General features: G+C 39.9%; 2 protein-coding genes across 2 annotated transcripts in view; both read left to right on the top strand.

Annotated features, from left to right (window-relative positions):
- Positions 1-5,967: 5,967 nt before the first annotated feature.
- parp10 (poly(ADP-ribose) polymerase family member 10) lies at positions 5,968-17,442 on the top strand. The gene is made up of 11 exons (XM_005942579.3): positions 5,968-6,095; positions 7,114-7,289; positions 9,915-10,151; positions 10,359-10,589; positions 10,664-11,718; positions 11,830-12,042; positions 12,944-13,049; positions 13,123-14,124; positions 15,434-15,567; positions 15,650-15,824; positions 15,898-17,442. The coding sequence occupies exons 2-11, from the start codon at positions 7,115-7,117 to the stop codon at positions 16,194-16,196; spliced, it is 3,627 nt and encodes a 1,208-aa protein (XP_005942641.1). The 5' UTR covers positions 5,968-6,095; position 7,114; the 3' UTR covers positions 16,197-17,442.
- A 1,267-nt stretch (positions 17,443-18,709) lies between these two features.
- Positions 18,710-21,193, top strand: part of cpsf1 (cleavage and polyadenylation specific factor 1) — a 19,348-nt gene continuing 16,864 nt past the window's right edge. The window contains exons 1-6 of the mRNA XM_005942583.3: positions 18,710-18,881; positions 19,352-19,517; positions 19,616-19,643; positions 19,736-19,869; positions 19,968-20,048; positions 20,134-20,285. Of these exons, the coding sequence (XP_005942645.1) occupies positions 19,374-19,517; positions 19,616-19,643; positions 19,736-19,869; positions 19,968-20,048; positions 20,134-20,285 (539 nt within the window). The 5' untranslated portion in view covers positions 18,710-18,881; positions 19,352-19,373. The remainder of the gene's footprint in view (positions 18,882-19,351; positions 19,518-19,615; positions 19,644-19,735; positions 19,870-19,967; positions 20,049-20,133; positions 20,286-21,193) is intronic.

Raw genomic sequence — 21,193 nt, forward strand, 5'->3', positions numbered from 1 at the left:
TATCTATCTATCTATCTATCTATCTATCTATCTATCTATCTATCTATCTATCTATCTATCTATCTATCTATCTATCTATCTATCTATCTATCCATATATGTATGTATAGTCTGATACAGTTCAAGTTCAGGTCATTGACACCGACTTGTGTGGGAGAGACAGATAATGAGAAGTTGAATTATTCAGTTGTTCAGCTATCTGTAGACTCCCACACAAATACAACTGGAGCTTTTTGCTGAAACGTGTAAAAAGGACAAGAAGGTTAATGATTTGTAAAATATTTCACAAATTCTGAGTAGGCTGAGTGCAAATTACACCAGATGGCCATGAGCTTGTATGTGGATGGGTCTACACAGATTTCACAGAAACATATCAGTCTGCAGCAGCTGAGACAAAGTTAGATGATTCACAGTTTGGGATTTGAAAAGAAATACACGGCATTTAATGTTCCTGATTAATCTTTCTCTTTTTAAGGATGTAATCACAAGCATGGTCGATGGTTAATCAGTCCTAATTGGTGAGGCGCTATTTACATGAATCCCCTTCACAGTTTGGTCAATAATAACTTTGCTTTTTCCTTCATGACCTGCTACAGCTAAAAGTCATTATTTCTTCTTTCTGCTCAGTACACAGAAAAAATTTAGATTTTCTGCTTTTACATCTGTGCTTTGATGAAATATTCAGTGTGAATTACATAAACACATGACGTATGCCTTCTTTATTATGTGCTTTAATTAAATTGAGTCTAAATGAGGTGTTATGCCTTCAGTGCTGTGAAACCAGTAGGTTCTTTCCTCTCTTACCGCTCAGTAATTTCATGCCTGGAGTCACAGTACAGTTGCTTTCTGGCTTCAGTGCTTATAAGCTGTTTTGTGTTTTGTAATGCCGATTACACTCATAGTTTTTGTATCTTAAGTAAGTTGTACAAACCACCTTCAAAAATAATAATTTATAAAAAGTAATCTGAGATAGCTGATTGTAGAATGTATTAAAGGCTATGGAGTGCTATTAATGTCCATTCTATTTATAGTTGTCTTACAGTTTTTCTCCATTGGTTTGGCTCATTTCTTGAAACAGAAATTACATTCTCAAAATAACATGGACAAACCTCTTGGCAAATGTTCACAACAGAATGGCATTTCTCATTCATTTTATCAAATGGCAAATGCCTTAGTACATGTCTCAATTGTCTCAGTGCATCTTTGCAAATGATTAAGTACAAGTAGCCTACAGTTATACAGTTAGCCCACATTTAGCACAATTTCCAAATGAATAGATCTTGTAGATTTAAACTGATTAGTTGATTCTCAGTCTAATGATCATTCTCTCCAAAACATGTCAGCATGATTTCATTGTATAAGTACTCGCATGCACAACTGTCTGTTCAATTGTCAAAATTGGTCAAGAACATAATACCATGAATACCATATATGAATTTCTTTGAATATTTGATAAATTGATGACAGTCATTGACAGTCAGGTGAAACTAGACTAACGAAGGGGGAGTGTCACACACAGGTGTGTTCCATGATTGTGTGCTGCCAAACACAGATATATAGAGCTTGACCAGAGCCAGTCCGATCTCTGAACATGGATAGACAAGGCCAAGCAAACGCACAAGGGGAAGTTCTTCCTCAAGGAAGAGGAGGAAGAGGAGGAGGAAGACGAAGAAGACGACGACGACGATGACGAAGAAGAATAATGGGAAGAGGCCGCAAATAATGCCATCACATTGAGACAGATCCGTGATGCCATCCTTCAAGACAATCATATATTCCAGAATATAAACACAATAAGCATCTCCACAATAGACCGGGTTTTGAAGAAGCATCAGATGACAATGAAACAAATCTACAGGGTACCATTTGAGAGGAACTCTGACAGAGTGAAGGAGCTGCGCTACCAGTATGTAAATGTAAGTCAGTTACTGGTTGTCTCTCATTATAACCTTACCTGTAATCACAGTAAGCAGTAGTTCACTTATTTGGTTTCAATACCTCCTTTACCTGATTTCAGAATCAGTATTTGCTTCATCTGACTTCAACAATTTCAATAGAAAACTGCAGTTTACTGTATGATACAATTCTCATTATAATCCTTATCAAATCTATCTAATACTGTAGGTTTTACTGTAACATCTCAGTAAGTCATCAGTATTTCCCACTCCCCTTTCTATCAAATACCCCTGCAGTACTTCCTCATAGGCCTATCACTGGCCTGTAGTATATTGAACCTGTGGGGGAGAACATGTAATTGTCTAACTGTAGTATATGACTCTTCTGTATGACTGATTTTATGTTCTTTACTCTATTTTAGAGAATAATGGCATTGGAAGGACATGAGACCCCTCACATCCTGGTGTTCGTGGATGAAGCTGGCTTCAACCTGGCCAAGGGCCGAAGACGTGGCCTTAATATTATTGGCCACCGGGCCACAGTGGATGTCCCAGGTCAGCGAGGGGGCAATATAACTATGTGTGCTGCCATTTCTGAGAATGGTGTGGCCACTCACATCCCCAGTCTTGGCCCATACAACACACACAAGCTCCTCATCTTCTTGGATCGCCTTTATACCGATTTTATCCCTGAAAATGAGAGGTCTCATAGGGCCTCACCTACCCATTCATGTAATTGTGTGGGACAATGTCAATTTCCACCATAGCCCACTCATTAGGGGCTGGTTTGCAACGCATCCAAGGATGGTCATGGGGTTCCTACCACCTTACTCTCCTTTCCTCAATCCGATAGAGGAGTTTTTCTCTGCTTGGAGGTGGAGAGTGTATGAGCATCATGCTCAGGATCAGCCGTTCCTGCTCCATGCTATGGATGCAGCGTGTGACGACATTACAGGAGATCAATGCAGGGGATGGTTGCGGCATGCACGCCGTGTCTTCCCTCGTTGCATCGCTAGAGAAAGTATCCGCTGTGATGTGGACGAGAATCTGTGGCCAGACGGACAACAGCGTGTAAATAATCAGGAGGGTGAAGACAGTGGACAAGAGCGGGAGAATGAGTACAGCGACCACTGAATAAGTCCTTGTTTTTTGATTTTGTGTTCATACAATTTACTACTGTAATGTACATTTTCTTTTTACATATGTATGAAACTTTCTTTGCGTGTGAATAAAAAATGGTTATAATTTCCTTGGTAGTGTGAGTGCAATCTGTGATGTCAAACCTTGGAGGCTACTCTTTTCTGTTGTATATTGTTGGTCCTCTGCCATAGTGACAAAACATCTAAACATTTTGTATGGCAGTACTCACACAATGCCAAAGGGACGATGCATTTTGGGGGCACTGACTATTCAGATTAGAAAGAAATGTAGTTTTGACACATGAGTGAACTGTTTTAGGAGAGATATGAGCTTTTGCAGGTGGACCATGTTGTTGTGATCAACCATCCAGGTTTATTTTGACAAAAGCACGAAGAATGATGAGAATGTCCGATCTGTGTCGAGAAATGAGCCAAAGCTATTGAGAAGGATCTTTGCCATTTTGGAGACACTGACTGTTTAAATGAGAAAGGGATTTAGTCTGAAGCTTGAGTGGACAGTTTTGGAAGAGATGAGCTTTTGCAGGTGAGCTATAGTGTTGTGCTAAATGATCTTAGAGTTTTGAGAATGTAATTTCTGTTTCAAGAAATGAGCCAAACCAATAGAGAAAAACTGTAATGCACTACAGGCCACATTGAAGTTTCTCAGTTTGACCTGCTTCTCTCTTTGCAACATAAAGCTATAGTTTTCATTTAGAAAGTAGTCATCACATGAGTTTTTGTTATATTTGCAATTAAACACAATATTACCTTGTTAGCATGCTCTTGAATCTGGTGGTCCCAACCTTTACATAACCATCAAAACCACAACCACCATACAGATGGAACAGAAGCAGGAAATATGGTAAGAGATCAAGCCCCTCCATAGAGAAATACCAAGCGGCTTGCAAAAGCCAGCCTAACAGAACATGAAAGGACAGCCTCTGATCACAACAACAGGCCCTGAGCACAAGATCTGTAGAGGAAGGAGTCAGTCACAGCTGACAGGATCCAAGCTGCATATTGCACAAGTTGCCCAAGAGATTAGGAAGTCCATAGCAGCAGGATGTGAGTCCCAAGCTGAGACAGTATACCCAAGGTCAACCTAGTGACAGTGCTGTATATGAATTAGAAGTCCACTAAATGTGGTTGAGAACAACACGGCCAAGTTCGAGGCAGGCAATCAGTTGTCAACCAACTGGTCAGACACAGTGGTAGTTGGTGAGGAGTGGAAGAGTGTTGTGACGGGTGTGGGAGTCTAAGCTGAAACATCTGTAAGAAAGACCGTGTGACAGTAAAGATCAGCTGAAACAGGGCTTAAAAGAACAACTGGTCGGGGCCAAAAAAGACACATTTGTAATTACTGCATTAGCAGCTGTAACACCTGGAACTGGAAGCGCAGCTCCAGCAGATTCTGGCAACATCAGAAGTCTCTGTCCAGAAGATTGCAGTCCTAGCAATAGCGGATATACTTGAAACTCCCAGAAGAATGAAGAAGCTAGCATTTTATGTATTAAGTTAGCACTTAATAAGTGTTAAGCCACAAAACAGCCCTCAATAAATGTTATATGTTACACCCTTTATCTTATTGCTTTGGCAAATGTATGTAATTAAACTGAAAGGAGCAGAAATCTAAGACCCAGCTGCTACCTGAGCACTCACACTGTAAACCACTGTGACTGAGCAGGATCCAGTTTATACTGTTCAGGGTGTAGCCCTAATCAAATGAGGGCTTTTATATGAGCCATAAAATGCACGTAAGTGCTAAAAAGTCTAATTCTGTCCAACCATTATATAACAGTCGTTTCACAAGTCTGTTAATCACGAGTGATTCAAACGTGCTTATGCACATTCCAGCAATGTTCAGTCACCCCACAATATTAATATACTCCCTTCCAGACCTGTATTCATAATTTTATGTACTGGCAATTGTTCTCAATAAAATATACTTCAGTGGTCACAAAAGTAAAGTGTTAAATTTACAGCGGGTAAAATAACTGTTGATCACAATTTTCTAAGTAAAATTATTTTTTAAAATGCTATTGATGTGAAATTCTCACAAGATGTCGGTAACAACCCATTAACTTTGAGTTTCTTGAAGATGTTTCACCCTATTGGGAGTTGTCTCTTATAAGGGTTGTTGACCCACTATTGATCATCTGCATAATCAAATGAGATTTACATGAGACTCCACCAATTGGTCTTAGAACTCAAGAAGCTTTTTGAATGAGAAGTGAAATGTCTTCAAGAAACTCAAAGAAGTCCAGTCACTTTTCTTTCCAAGCTCCTTGGATTACCATGACCTGGATGACTGAGAACCTTCACAGACATAACAACCCATCCAATCCACACATGCACAGAAATGAACTATAGAAACTATAGAGGTCCATCAATTAAGTTGTATACAGAAGGATACATATGGATTAAAAAGCAGTAACTTATCTGTCTATAGACTGTTTGTATTGGCAACATTTAGGCAGTGATTGGTATATGGGGATTCTAAATATCACATTATAGCTTGCATCCAAACATAATGTCACATTTGACCTCTGACCTCACTTTTACATTTCACATCTGCCTTTCTTTTAAGTTGGCCCCAAAATGTGTTTCATAAAGAGTATTTAAAGAGTATTGTCAAGAGAAAAAGAATGAGCTGCACAGTTAGTTATAAATATACTGCAGTACTGCACTAATATTTGTCTTTATTAATAGCTAATGATGTCCCTTTATTTACAAATTAGTACATATTATCCATGACATACTCCTACATGATGTTTGAGTAATCAAAGTTAACATTTGCAATGATGCCCTTATCTGATTTTTGCTGCACTACAAATCTTCTTAAAAAGAACAAAGAAAACCAAACGAATGTATACCAAACTCCATACTATTCCCTTAAAACTAAATACTGCTGTAAGCTGTCAACTCTCACAAAGTTGCGTTGGCCCTTTAACACGTTGAGCTGATGACGCCACCCGACGTTCAACAAGCAGCACAACAAGGAAGTCTTCAGAGTCCACAGTTCAACTCTTCTAGCTTTGACAGCAAATGTTGTCGTAGAACAGGTAAGCAGAGCTAAAAGCTGTGTGAAAACATAACAGTTTATTCTGTCGCCGGCATAAATAGCTTTGCGACTAACAATAGCTTCAGTGACTGAACATGGCAGCTGTAGCCGCTAGTTTCACTTTCCAGTTAGCAAAGTGACAGCGTGCTGTACATGAACTTTAGGTTAATTACGCAGTAAAAAAAGTGGGCTGCTGTGACGCTTATTGTCAGACTAAGGAATATGTTCTGTGTGGCTAATTTAAAAACAGCAGCACGACATTTTGGTCCTTAAAATTATGTAAAGGCCGGGCTTCCTGTAAGGTAGCTACGAGCAGTGCTATGTAGGCCATAATCACTGACACGACAGGCCCCTACTCGATAGCAGCTATCGCATTTTAAACACACATTCACCACTCTAAAGCTGTCTCTGCTCATAACTGCTAAACTAATCTCTAACTATCTGTCAAACTAAGCTATATAATTATAATTTAAAGAAAAAGTAGCGACTACAGATTCCTTTATACCTGCAGGCTTGCCTCCTCCTGATTTCCTCGTTTTGCTTTTTCTTCCATGTTTACAGGTTTAAAAGTGACAGTTTAAAACTTTATTAACACGTTATTGCAAAACAGAAACCGTGACATGTGTCGATAATAGCTGCTTCATATGCCACTTGTAATAGACAGACGTGAAACTTTATGCTCTTTTGTGTACATCCCAGTACTGTACTTGTTTACCTGCATGGTGGGGCCATGTGTGCAGCTGTACTACTGCAGTAACTGTCACAGCTGTACTTTGTTATTAATATTGTTGCCGTATATAATATTGTGTAGTTGTCCTTGATATTTGATTCTTCCATTATTGTTTGATTTGTGTTAATGTCATAAAGCAGTACCATAACACAATTCCATCATTTTGGAGCATTTCTGAAGACAAAGTCAATATGAAATATGAAGTCCTCACAGTTGAAAAGCTGGAACAAGCAAAGCTTAGGCATTGTTTTGACAGACAAATAAAACATGATTCTCTATTTTTGTTTAGGATGCCTGGTGAAAGAGTGGAGGAGAGGACGTTGGAGGTGTCGAAGGTGCCTGTAGGAGTGGATGAGGAGCTTCTGTCTTTATATTTTGAGAACAAGCGGCGCTCTGGTGGAGGTCCACTTGTATCTGTGGTGAAGGATGGCGACCGCGCCATAGTCGTGTTTGAAGATGCAGCAGGCAAGTCACTGTGAACAGACAGTCATTTGTTTCTTGTCTTTTTTCCCAAATTTCTTACATAAAGGATTTTTTCACCTATAGTCCCCTTAAAAAGGACCAAACTTAGTCCAAAGTGGGCTAAGAGAAAAGGGACTTTCCCGTCATATTTTGAGTGATTTGAAAACAAGAGTTTTATTTCTGAGCTTTCAGACTTTTACTGCTTCGGATTATAGATTAGATTAAAGCTTTAGATTAATTAGCTGTGGTTAATCACAGCTAATTCATAATTTTAAAAAACGGGCAATTACTTTTTGACAAAGGATCAGGTAGGTTTAGATAACTTTTCTGAATTAATCAATGAAATCATCATTTAAAAACTGTGTTTGTACTTACTCAGTTTATCTTTATCTAATATTAAAATGTGTTCAATCATCTGAATCATAAAAGTGTGACAAAACACTAGGAAATGAGGAAAGGGGGCAAACACATTTTCAAACCACTGTATACTCAGAGCTACTTAGGCAGCAGAGGAAATAACTAGTAGATTAAGCTATACTGAACATAATGACTTAACACAGTTCTGCTTTGTAATCATTAGTACCAGTTGGATACAAAACAGTTCATAATAAGCTCCATATCAACAGCAAAATCCTGCTACTACAACTATGTTAGTAGTAATACAATCCCGATTCCAAAACAGTGGGGGTGAATGAATGCTGTGATCTGCAAATCTGTTCACAGAAGAACACAGAAAACATATCAAATGTTTGAACTGAGAAAATGTACTTTTTTAAAGAAAATTATAGGCGAATCAAGGGAGTTCTGGAAAAAAAGGGACCACAGCAACACATCTCAAAAAAGCCCGGACATGTTACAGTGTAGGATTTCCTCTTCTTTTAACGAAGTTAAAAACAAAGGCTGCAAGAACATTTTGGACTTAATTAGGTTTATTTGCAGTGACATGATTGTATTTCAAAAGAGAGGCAGTTTCTCAGAAGCAACGATATGCAGAGGTTCACCAGTCTGCAAAAAACTGCTTCTACAAATTGTGGTTTAATTGTAATCCACAGTTTGTAAAATTGCAATATCTAATCACCTTATTCACATAATATCATTAAAAGAAGGCCATCCAAGATTGATTTTCTCACATATTCAGAAAAATCAATCTTGGATGTCTGTGATCTTCAGGCCCTCATTCAGCACTGCATTAAAAACAGGCATGAGTCTGTCATGGGAATCCCCCCCTGGTCTCTTTCAGGGATTCCAGAAGTCACCATCTTCTCGTGGCCAAAGGTCATATAAAATCGACTGAGAGAAAACTGTCCTGTGGTCAGATGAATCACGCTTTGAAATACGTTTTAGAAAACACAGATGCTTCCTCCAGAGAGAGACCATCAGAATCTTTATCTGTGCCCCGTTAAAAGGCTGCGTCTCTGATGGTGTGGGGATGCATCATACCCATGGGTTTGCAGCTGAAAGTTATGTAGAGATTTCACATCTATTATTTCATTTAGACGTCTTTTTCAGGGGAGGCCTTTATAATTTCACTAAGATAACAGCAGCATGGCTTTGTGCTGAACTGGCCTGCCTGCTGTCCTGACCTTTCACCTTCTTAAAGCATTTGGAGCATCATGAAACAAAACAACTGTGACATAGCTGTTAGCTGCTAAAATCCTATATCAGATAAGAGTGGGAGAACAATCCTCTCCCCAAAGTCCAACTGCTGAGGCATGTTGCTGACATCAAATTCAAAATCAGGCGATATTTTTCTTTAAATTGTACATTTTCTGTGTGTGAACAACACAGAGCTGAGCTGATTATTTGTATTAATTAACGATAGATATTTCTTTTCACTCAATTCAAAACTTCACCTTGGACCCCAAACAGGCTCGAGCTGTCCACGTATCACTGTGCTGGCCGATGGCTTTCCTCTGCAGTGCCATTTTTAGGTTGGCACAGAACACAGCATATTGTCCAGAGCATGTATTCACAGACTTGAACTGCTGCCTTAGAAATATTCTATCATGGAGTGCAAGCGTAGAAGTGATTTAGATTGTGTGGTCACTCTTCCTTATAAAAAATTGGTACAGACCTGTCTCAGCACTGCTGCACTACGGTCTTTTTCCCTTTGCTAAATGTCCGAGTACTGTGATGATCGCTTGGGTAGAAATGTGAGTAAATCTCTAATCAGTTCGACCACAAATATTATCCCCGTTTCATTAACTCACTATTATTAGGTGCTATATTTCTCTGCCCTATTTGTAGTCTAATTTCTGTAAGTACCAATAAACTTAGATAATATATCTGTGTAGAAACAACTTAAGCATGCAGTGCAGCACCACTGTCAACACTTAAATAGTCTCCCAGAGTTAGGATGGAGAGAATCATCTTGATGCTGTGTAAGACAAAATGTCATCCTGCAAATTTGTTGAAGACTCGGTTAAAAAACGCTGGCCTGTATAATGACCTGTGATAACCTGACTGTTTAAAAACTTGTAAACATTTCTTTTTATAGTAAGAAGCACTTGAGTAGAACCAAAACCTTGTTGTGTTCAAAAGAACATTTTAATTTTAGACAACAGATATAGACGGCGCCGAATATTTACTGTATACTAATTCTTTTCTTTCCGCTCCACTCATTTTTAGTCGCAGCCCGAGTGCTGTCTAAAGGGCACCACGTTCTGCATAATGCTGAGCTGAGTGTGAGAAAGCCTGCCTCAAAGGACCCGCGCAAACTCCTGCTGCGGGGGATCAACCCCAACACCAACACAGAGATGATAGAGCTCTACGTGGAGAACACAATGGGACTGGAAGACTACAACCTGTATCCCTCACCGGGGAGAGATCTGATCGTCATTCAATTCCACGAACCGCTCGCAACAGGTCGACTGAATGCATATCTTTAATTTTTCTTAAAAACAAAGAGTTGATTTAGACCTTCGTGGTCTCCAGATAGTAAATCTTAATGACTTTGGTCCATGGATTCTTCGGGTTTTGTAGTAGCAGGCCGCTTGTGAAATAATTCAAATTCTACATGATGGATTGGTGCAGTGTAGTGGTCCTGACTGAAATATGTTGTTCATATTACAGATTTCCAAACACTTAGCACACAAATCTCTAAGAGGACACTTGATGGGGCTCAAGTAACCGTGGAACAGGTTGAACAACCCGACTCAATCTTAGTGGAGAATCTGCACCCTGGAACCACTCCGGACCACGTCACTTTGTACTTTGAGAGCAGTCGCGGCGGGAACCAGGACGTAAAGGAGGTCATCGTGCTGTCAGAGAGTACAGCAAAGGTGTCCTTCTGTAACTATGAATGTAAGTTTTACACACTGTAACCTTTAAAACTTGTCTGCTTTGTTTTCTGAAAATGTTTGTTTTTCCTTGAACAGCTGTGGATGCTGTCCTGGCTCTCTCACACAAACTTGAGGGTGCTGCGCTCTCAGTGAAGCCCTACTTCGATTTTCTTGTACCTGTAGAAAGTAAAACATCGCAAGAGGTGGAGACAAGCCAAGACACAACTGAGAACTCCGAGGAGGTGAATGATATTGAGATGCAGACGAGTCCTCCCACGGCAGCCAGTTCCAGCAATCCTCCAAGTGAAATGGCTTTGGAGTCCGTTGCTGCTCCACCTCCTCTACCAACAAAGGTAGAGGAGGTGGAGGTAGAGGAGGTGAAAGAAGAGGAGGCAGAGGAAGTCATGGAGGATCAAAGTGATGATTCAGATACAATAACATGTCATATTGCTCTCACAGACCCAGGGAAACATGCTTTGTTTCAGCATAGTACCATTCAAAGGGACATCAAGAACACGAACCCGAATGTTATTATCCAAACTAAAGACGATGGTGTTTACATTGAAGGACCTGATAGAGCACAGGCAGAGCAGGTTAAACAAACCATCATGGACTTTCTCTGTAACATAGCAGAGGCTCATTTCACCCTTGAGCTGGAAAAGGCTCAATTTCTTGCCAGAAAAGATGTAAAGGAACGGCTTCTACAAGCCATGACACAAAGTGGCTCCTCTACTCTGTACACCGTATCAGACTCTAATATTACCGTAACGTCTCTAACCCAAGACTCGGCTAAAAAGGCGTGCAGCTTTTTAAAATCCCAAGTGTGTTACTTCAGCATGCCGATGGACCAGGAAAATGAGTGCATGCTGAATTGCAGAGAGTGGTCAGAGTTCCTGCAGACTCTGAGTTTCTGCTCTGTAAAGGTGTCAGAACGAGGAGGGAATATTGATGTTTGGACTCTGACGGGGATGGAGAATGAGAAGCAGGCTGCCATCATGCAGTTTCTGACTACACCCATTGAAAGGGAGACGGTCATCCCTATGGAGCCGGGCATGCTGAAGTACATTCAGATCCACTGTCATCAGCTCTTGGTTGACATGGACCAAGTGTCTATTTTTCCACTAGAGGCCGAGGATAATTGTGGCTTAAAGGTGTGTATCAGAATCGCATGTAAAGGCTTCATGACTGTAGCGGTGTAAACGTCATTAAAGTCAGAGTGTTTATAAATTATATTTTTACCTGTGTGTGGATGTACCTGACAGATCCACGGCCACGTTGTTGCTTGCCAAATGGCAGAGGAGGTGCTGCAAGGTGTAGTTTCTTCAATCTGCACTAGAACCATCACAGTAAACACTCCAGGAGTGGCCCGGTTTTTAGGTGAAAAGGAGTGTCAGAGCATTCTGAATGAGATGGAGGCAAAGTTTTGTGTCTACATCAGCCCCAAATATGTGCCCTGGAAGCCCCTGCCTCACCAGGTAATGATGGAAGAAATTAAGCTTGTTTCCGGAATCTTATGTGTTTTTCTGTGCTTTTAAAGTAAACTGCTTCCTCTTATCTTGACAGATTTGTAGGTGGTTGTTTCTGATTTTTATACCTCAAGGCTTGACTTTATTTTTAGTAGTAGTCGTCGTTTCCCACATTGCTGGAATAATGTTCTAGTTATGCAAAAATATACAGAATAGGACAACACTGAATAGGTAGTGTAAAAGACTAAGTCAACCATGAAACAGGAAATCCAAAGGACAGAAAATGTAACCAATATGAGGTGAGCAGAGATCTATAAAATAATGAAACAGAATAAGAGTAAATCAACAAAAGATTTAAAATATAAGACGTCTGCAAATAGAAATGATTAATTAATAAAAGGGCAGTAAGAAAATGTTGACAGTGGATGCATAATCTGTTTTTGCAGCTGATCCATGGAGGGCTTACAATACAAATAAAATCTGTTCAGTGTTTTGCTGGCAGGCTGTTCAGTTCTACCAGACCAGAAGTGATGTGTTGTCGTTCTTTACAGCTTTTAAAAAAGGCTGAAAATAAACAGCCCTATATCCTGTGAGTTACAATACTCCAGCTGAGAATGATAAATAGATGTAAGCAGGTTTAAATCCAGTAAATCTTTCTGAGATAAAAAAAAATTAATGATAGCTCTTGGCTGGTAAAAGCTGCCCTTCACAACAGATCAACCCATAGAATTTGAAGATATATTTAAGATTTTAAGATTGTTTAATGCTTGCTCTGGAATTTTTAACTAAAATGTCCAGATATACAAAACTACTCATATAGTGTGTTTTCTTACTAAGGATGTCTTTTGAAGTTGTAAGTCATTTAACATTAAGTTGGAACTAAATCATGCAAATGTTTTATTTATTCCAGGACATCTTTGAAGCTGCGTGGCAGATGATGTTTCACAAAAACTTCCCGAAAATGTCTGCGCAGGAGTTGAAGTCAGATTCAATGCAAATTGATGCTTCAGATGGAGGTAGCATCTTTGGTTTCTTTGCAGGTATCTGTCAGTTCTATGCAGCTTAAACTGTGCATTTAACTCTTTGCAGGTCTTTTAGAGGAGGCGAAGAAAATCGTCTCGGCTATTGATGAGAGACTGGTGCACAGTGTGCCCACTTCAGACCAGCAGGAAAACATGGATAACGTAGACCTGTACACGGCGTCAGATGACCCAAGCAGCCTGATGGACCAGGACTCCGATGTGACAGCTGTTGACTCAGATCAGAACACTGCGAGCGGCTTATTCTTCAATAATGGAGCTCTGGGCCATTCTAGCAATCTGGAGGAAGAGGCCCAGCTGTCTTTAGCTATCCAGTACTCCATGGAGTCAAGCCACTGGACCCCGGAGGACGAAGAGGAGCAGCTGCAGAAAGCCTTGGAGTTGTCCAGGAATATGAGCCAAAAAGAAAGCTCTTCTAATGGGGCTGATGAGACACCCCAGGTGCACCAGCCAAAGAAGGCTAATATCAATATTCCCCTGAAAGATGCAATCGAAGCAGCCAACACCATCCAGTTATTTGTGTTTGCAGGCTATAACTGTGACTTGATTCGGGTGGACATAGCCTTTGGTAAGAAGGTGAGCCAGAGACAGGTTGAGGAGAAAATAGAGCACAGGAACTTGAGGAATATGTCAGAGTACTACAAGACATGTCTGGACATTATCAAGAGGAAACATGCAGTTGAGATCCAGATTCAAGGGACCATAATCACTGTATCTGGTTTCAAAGACTTTGTGATGGGAGCTGTGTGTGATGTTAAGCTGCTTCTGGAGAAAATCTCCAATTCTGTACCAGAACGGGAAATCCTGAATACTGTGCAGTGGTTGCGGCACGACCCAATCTCCTCCGTCACTGCTCCTTATTCTCCCGAAGCCACAGTGTTCATTGAGAATGCCTTTAGAAAGAAGCTGAAGAAGGTTGACATCTTGCTAGACAATCAGCCGCACACAATCAACTTTGAGAAGATGCAAGAACACAACATCGCTTCGGGGAAATCAGCGCAGATCTCCAGGAAGTTGCTCGAATTAGACGATTTAGGTGACAGTGTACCAGGTAAAGTGGGATTTATTAAGCCTTTTGTGGAATGATGCTGCGTGTGGGGCCGTGAAAGAGACAAAATCCAGAAAATGATTAGCAAGTCAAAAATGTCATCAGCTGTCTTATGCTATATCACACAACAGGCCACATGATTTTTCATATAACTTCATTAAAGGTGCTGCAGTAGCACAAATATTGTGTGAGGTCTGGTTCAGTGACTCCAGTTAGCTGAGGTTAAGCCCAGCAAACAGCTACACCAACACACCAATAATTGAAGCTTTAACAGTTGTTATAAAACTGTCCATTTGGATACTATAGAGACAGAACTTTTTAACGCAGCAGTGTTAGAGATTTATCTGCTTTTGCAGCCAGACTCATTTTTGGCCATTAGAGGAATGTTGGCTTCGGTATTTAGCCCTTGAAGTTGTCTGTGAGGAATATTAGGAGTATTTGTAGTTAGCTCCGCTGTGTTTTTTCAGATTAGCACACAGTCAGAAGTATTAGCATTGTGTACCTGCCTGAAATAAACTATTAAAACATAAAACAAAGTAAAGTATGTAATAAAGAAAGACATTTTCATATCAACAGCTGAGTGGGGAGACTTAGGGAAATGTATATAATTGTAACTACTTATTACGTCCACCAAGGTAAACAGCATAGCTCGAAAACTTAAGAATGAATTCTGATAAAACTTTGTATGGGTGTAGAGTGGGGTCATGTTAGCAATCTGTTAAAATTAGGCTTATTTCCACCAAGGTCTTCAAGGTCAACTTCATGATTTATTAGTCAGAAATAAACTAAAAGCCTTAAGACTTAGAAGTTATTATTCTTATAAACGTGGTGTGTATTTTCAACATTGTCACTAGATTAATCCGAAGGTCAAAATGATAATAATGCTGTATAGAGCTATTTAAAACGATGGTTCTTATTGCTGCTGTTTATATTGACAGCATATGGAATGATATATGGGGATTCTAAATATCACATTACTTTGGACCTCTGACCTTATCTTCAAAGTCATGAAAGCTCAAACATTCAAAAAACAATCTCTTTACCTTTAAAGCTCTGCTTAAAATTGTCCTGTCTTTGTTTGTGGTATAATTAAAAAAGAACAAAGAAAACAATAAATATACACAAAATAAACTGATCCCTTCAAAGTAAAAGAGAGCGAGCTGCCTTGGTGGAGGCTTGCACTTCTTGTCATTGATGTATGTTAGTTAGTTTTTCCACTTGCATCAGTTTTGCAGCTCCCTGTTTATTTTATTAAATAATACGAATCATTTAAAAAACTGAAATAATGCTTACTAAATCATTTGTTTAACAGAAGACGACTACTCCGTGCTATCAAACTTCCCTGAAGCAACCAAAGTGGACGAGGAATCTGATGAATTCCAGAACGTGGTGAAGCAATTCTACGAGACCATTCAGGAATACCACAGCAAAATCCGAATCATACAGGTGAAACGATGAGCTCTGTCTCTTTTGCAGCAGCTGACTGTGGCTTTAGTGGTGACTACAATCATTTTTGTTTGGTTTGCAGGTTGAGAAGCTCATGAACAAGCTGTTGTACAACCAGTACAAGCTTAAGAAGGCCAGCGTATTGCAGCACGCCACCTACCCGCAGATCGAGCGCACCCTGTACCACGGCACGAGCGAGAGCAGCGTCAAGGAGATATGCGTCCATGGCTTCAACAGAAGCTTCTGTGGAAAGAATGGTACGCTGGCTTTCTTTGTCTTGTTTACATCAGGTTTTGTCACATCTTCTGATGTTCTGGTTTCTCCACGCAGCCACCGTCTACGGTCAGGGGGTCTATTTTGCTGTGAACTCGGCTCTATCTGTCCAGGATCAGTATTCCCCCCCAAACGCGGATGGATACAAGTTTATTTTTGTGTCCAAAGTTCTAACGGGAGACTACACCAAAGGCTGCCATTCGATAAAGACGGCCCCGCTGAAGGAGACAGGAGATATCCCCCTCAGATACGACAGCGTGACTGATAACATTACCAAGCCGTCGATGTTTGTCATTTTCAACGACACACAAGCTTTTCCAGAATATCTCATCACATGCCAGAGAATCCACCGCTGAGGAGAATGGATTAGACGCCGGCGATGAAATTTAGAGAGAGCAGACTGCTGATGCTTTAATGTTTCTGCCTTCAGTTTAAAAAATCAATTTTGGTTTATAAAGGGCTAAGGTGTAATCATTTGATCAGCCGTGATCAAACCCATGAAGTGCTTCTCTGTTGATCGTTTCCCCTCTTTGATTTCCTCACTATGTTGTAATGTTATTAAAAGGAATCAAGCAACTGAACCCAACAAACCAGTTTTCTTTCAGTAACCTTAAACATGCCCTTTCAGCACATTTACAGCTCATTGTGCCGTGGCTTTACATAGACAGCACTTATTGCGTGACATTTGACTTGTAATAGTCGATTTGGTTCTCACTGCCATCACCCCTACACTCCAGTTAATATTAGCCTGGCTTTTCCTCTGTTAATGTCATTGTATTCCTATAAGTGGAAGACAAGTTTTTGCTGACAGTACTACATGCACCCCTGTCTGCCTGCTTCTATCAGTATGAGGTTATTGTGAATGAGTCACATCTGATAGTACAAGAATATGACTCCTATTTAGTTTTACGTTTGGGTTAAGTTATTTGAGTTTCTCCCTAAAGTTTTTCTTTCTTTCTTTTGGCTGTGCAAGAATAAAACTTAAGTGTGGTAAAAATAAGAGCAAAAAAAAAGAAAAGTAGAGGTGTGTCGTCCACTGCTCTACAGCTGGACGCCAGTGATCTTCACGTACAGGTGGGCTTGGGTTGAAAACATTTATTCTTTGTCAAATTAAAGATAAATCTGTCTTGTTTTGAGTCTCGTGATCTATGTTCTGTCTTAAAAATTTAAAGCCGTATATCCATCACAGCTGTTGCACACGTCACGGACTGTGTGCTGTTGTTTTTCTGAACCAAAATGATCTGTGAGCTCCAGTATGTGTGTTGCACAACATGTGATAGTTCTTGATTGTCTTCTCTCTACTGCTGATCCTTGTTTAATGAAGTGAGCACAGACAGCCTGATTTTAATTACAGTGCCTTCATTTTTCCAAGTCCATCCATTCATCCATTCTCTTCTGCTTATCCTTATCTGATCAAGTCTTGGATTTTAATTAAATCCTGGAAAGTTTTGGCCCTGGGTTTTTGCTGTGTTTAATTTAGACTTACAGTTACTACAAAAGTCTTTTGTTTTTAGCATCATGTTTGTTGTTTTTAATGAAGAATATTTAGTTTTAAGAGAACTCCACTTCATTTATATGAAAAATAAAACTTTAAATGAGAAAGCGTTTGATGGTCGGTTTTTTACCCTATTTGTAGATCTTAGACCACTGTTGACCTATAACAAACAGATCTGTAGTATCTGCACACATGTTGTCCAGAATGTGCTGATCTTATAACTTTACATGACACATGATGAATGAAAAAGACGCTAAATGTATTTCGGAGATCGTTGTCGTAGCACACCTCATGCTGTAACAGCACACCTGAGGAGAAAGTTGTGTGGAGCCCGGTGATATTTAAAAAAAAAAAAAAAAAAAAAAAATGTTTACTGTTTACAGTATAATCCTGTGGATGTAGGTCTTCCGTGGCCACAGGTGTATAAAATCAAGCACCTAGACATGCACACGGCTTTGATTTGTGAAGGAATGGGTCCGTTTCAGGAGCTCAGTGAATACCAACATGGTACCGTGATAGGATGCCACCTGTGCAACCAGTCCAGTCGTGAAATTTTCTCACTACTAAATATTCCACGGTCAGCTTTTAGTGGTATTAAAACAAAGTGGAAGCGATTGGGAACGACAGTAGTTCAGCCTAAGCGCAACAACTCATAAACCCCGTGAAAAGCCTTCCCAGAAGACTTGAAGCTCTTATAGCTGCAAATTGTGAGCAGACCGATCATATTAAACTATGGATTAAGGGATACCACTTCTTTACATTTATTTAAATAAATAATAAATAATTTCCCCTAGGGATCAATAAAGTATTCTGATTTATGTTTCCTTATACATTTTATTGTTAAGGTGAGAGCAGCACACAATATCAATGAATCCTCATTATGTGATGTACCTGTAACATGTGGGATCTACACACTCATCGACAAAACCTATTTTAAAAAATGACTCGCTTGGCGCACTCTGCTGGGATAAACCTGGCTTTAATAAGTAAGAAATGTTTTTGAAGCTGTCTTTCACTGACAAGTGTGGACAAATGCTGTACACAACATTCAGTAAGATAAGAAAATTAAATGCCATTAAAATGTAATTTAAAAAAAAAATCAAAAACAAAACACAATACAATCAGTAAAAGAATCAACAAAAAGCCTGATTAAACAAAAAAGATTTTAGCTACTTTTAAAGAGTCCACAGAGTCAGCTAAATAAATGTAATTGTAGAGGGACACTGTTACAAAGCCTTAGCGCCACAGACTGATAAGCTCTGCCCCCTTTACTCTTCATTTGTTTAAGATCTTTACACACACAAGTAACTCTGAGACAGCAGCTGCTATCAAAATGCTAAATATAGGTGGCGCTAATGTGCATTGGAGTGGTTGGCAAAAAAAAAAAAAGAACACGAAGAAGAAGACCAACGCAGCCACAACAACGACAGCTAACCTTGCTATCGGTTAGCTAGCTTAAGTTAGTATCACACAAAATATGTCACGCTCAGTGTGAACAAGGGAGGAAACAATAAAGCTGCAAACTCAGATAACGTGACGGACATAGGTACGTCCACGCGTTACATTCACTGCTTGTGAAAACATTTGAAAAACGGTATCCTGTTACAATGCCATGCCAGCTACAAATGGGAACGTTAGCGTGCTGCTAAGGCAGCTAACATAACCGGCTTTTCCCATACATTTGCTATTCGAAGCTAGCTAAACTAAAGCTGAGCCTAACAACACGAGTGGATATCGCTGGTTAAGTTAAACCAGTTATCAGAATAAATGCTAATAACTGAAAAACACAGACAAAATGTAGCGCTGTTTTCTGGTATGTCATCAGCTAGCTAGCATTTGATCATTATGAAGCCTATTTAAGCGTACACTGACGTAATCTATAAAACGGCGCTCGGACTGTCTGTGCAGTTTTTGTGGGTAATTTTGTTTAACGTAGATACACACATACCTGTGTACCGATCGTTTTAGTGGTGAAGTGATGTCAGAGGTCTTGACGTGAGTGTTTTCACCTGTTAGATGCTGAGGGCAGCCTGCCACCATGTATGCCGTGTACAGACAAGCCCACACACCGACCTCAGTGGAGTTTTCTGTCTACTGCAATTTTATATCCAGTAAGGAGAAGAACCTGGTCGTAGCTGGGACGTCTCAACTGTTTGTTTACAGGATCATTCATGATGTGGAGGTAACTTTAACTCTAAGATTCCCCTTTTTCTTTGTGCCTTTTTTTTAACACAAGCATGAAAGGGCTTTTTGACGTATGCCACATTTGTGTTATTTCAGAGTACTTCAAAGGCTGACAAGTCATCTGGTATGTCAAAGAAAGCATCTCATTCAAATACAATTTTACTGTTGGTAAAAAAATGTTTGTTGTTTTGCTGAGTCTCAGCTTTTCTTGTGCAGATTCCAAGTCTCGCAAAGAGAAGCTGGAGCAGGTGGCTTCCTTTTCTCTCTTTGGGAACATCATGTCTATGGCCAGTGTACAACTTGTTGGAGCCAGCAGAGATGCACTCCTTTTGAGTTTCAAAGATGCAAAGGTATTATAGAGCAAGCAGTGTGCTGCTTAAATAAACCATGCTGTTTACCCCTAGAATTGTTTCTCAGTGACCTTTGCCTGTGTTTTGTCTCTCACCAGCTGTCTGTGGTAGAGTATGATCCTGGGACACATGATCTTAAGACACTGTCTCTTCATTACTTTGAGGAGCCAGAGCTCAGAGTATGTAGCAACAAAAATAAACCTGAGTTTATGTTCATGTGTCAAAGTGACTCAACTGTGAATATAACTGTTCTTGTATTTTCAGGATGGCTTTGTACAGAATGTACATATTCCCATTGTCCGTGTAGATCCAGAGAATCGCTGTGCTGTAATGCTCGTTTATGGCACCAAACTCGTGGTGCTGCCATTCCGAAAGGACACGCTAACGGATGAACAAGAGAGCGGCGTTGGAGAAGGGTAAGCTATACATCCAATTATTAAAGTTGATTTGTTGCGCTCAGTTCCAGCTCAGTTGTTTTGATTTTTTTTTTTTTACTCTACTAGAGTAGCTTTGCGTGATGCAGTTCATAGAAAAAAAGGGACACCAGTATCTGAAATCATTAGATTATTTGCTAGGATCAATCAAAAGACAGAAATGAAACTTCTGAGAAGTATGTCCATTCATACACTCAGTGCATGGGCTTTATCACAAGTTACTGCATAAGTGGGGGGCAGATAGAGGTGATCAAAGCCCAGGCTGCTTTCATAGTGACCTTCAGCTTGCCTCCAATTTTAGTATTTCTCAACTGTCGCTTGATAAAATCCATAAATTCTCCATGAAATTCAGTTTGGCTGAACTTGCCAATTAAGGGCAGTAACTTTGTCTGCAAACTACTCAGCCAAAGGTTTGACACTGTGGGTGGGTCCTGCTGGAAAAGGATCAGCATTTCCATAAAGCTTGTCAGCAGGTGGAAAGTTGAAGTGCATTAAAATCTGCTGGTAGACAGTTAGGTTGACATTGCACTTGATAAAACACAACGAACCAACAGCCATGAACACTGTCAGGTCACATTGCACCCCAAATTGTCACAGACTGTAGAAATGTCACACTGGGCTTGACACACCTTGGAGTCCATGCCTCTGCACTCTTCTTCATGACTGTATAAGTTTGATTTCCAAATGAAAGGGAAATTTTACTTTCACCTGAGAAGAGGACAGTTGGACCAATGAGCAACAGTGCAGTTACTTAAAACGTAACATGACTACACATCAGGTGGACACAACCCACAGTTACTGTGATTAACTGTTCACGGCTGTCCATCCCTCCTTTGCATTTTAAGCTATTTTCTCGCAACTGTTAGCAAACATTATATCAATAATCATAA

The sequence above is a fragment of the Haplochromis burtoni genome, unplaced genomic scaffold (genome assembly GCF_018398535.1).
Source record: "Haplochromis burtoni strain Fernald_Lab_line unplaced genomic scaffold, NCSU_Asbu1 Contig_340, whole genome shotgun sequence".
NCBI classification, from domain to species: Eukaryota; Metazoa; Chordata; class Actinopteri; order Cichliformes; family Cichlidae; genus Haplochromis; species Haplochromis burtoni.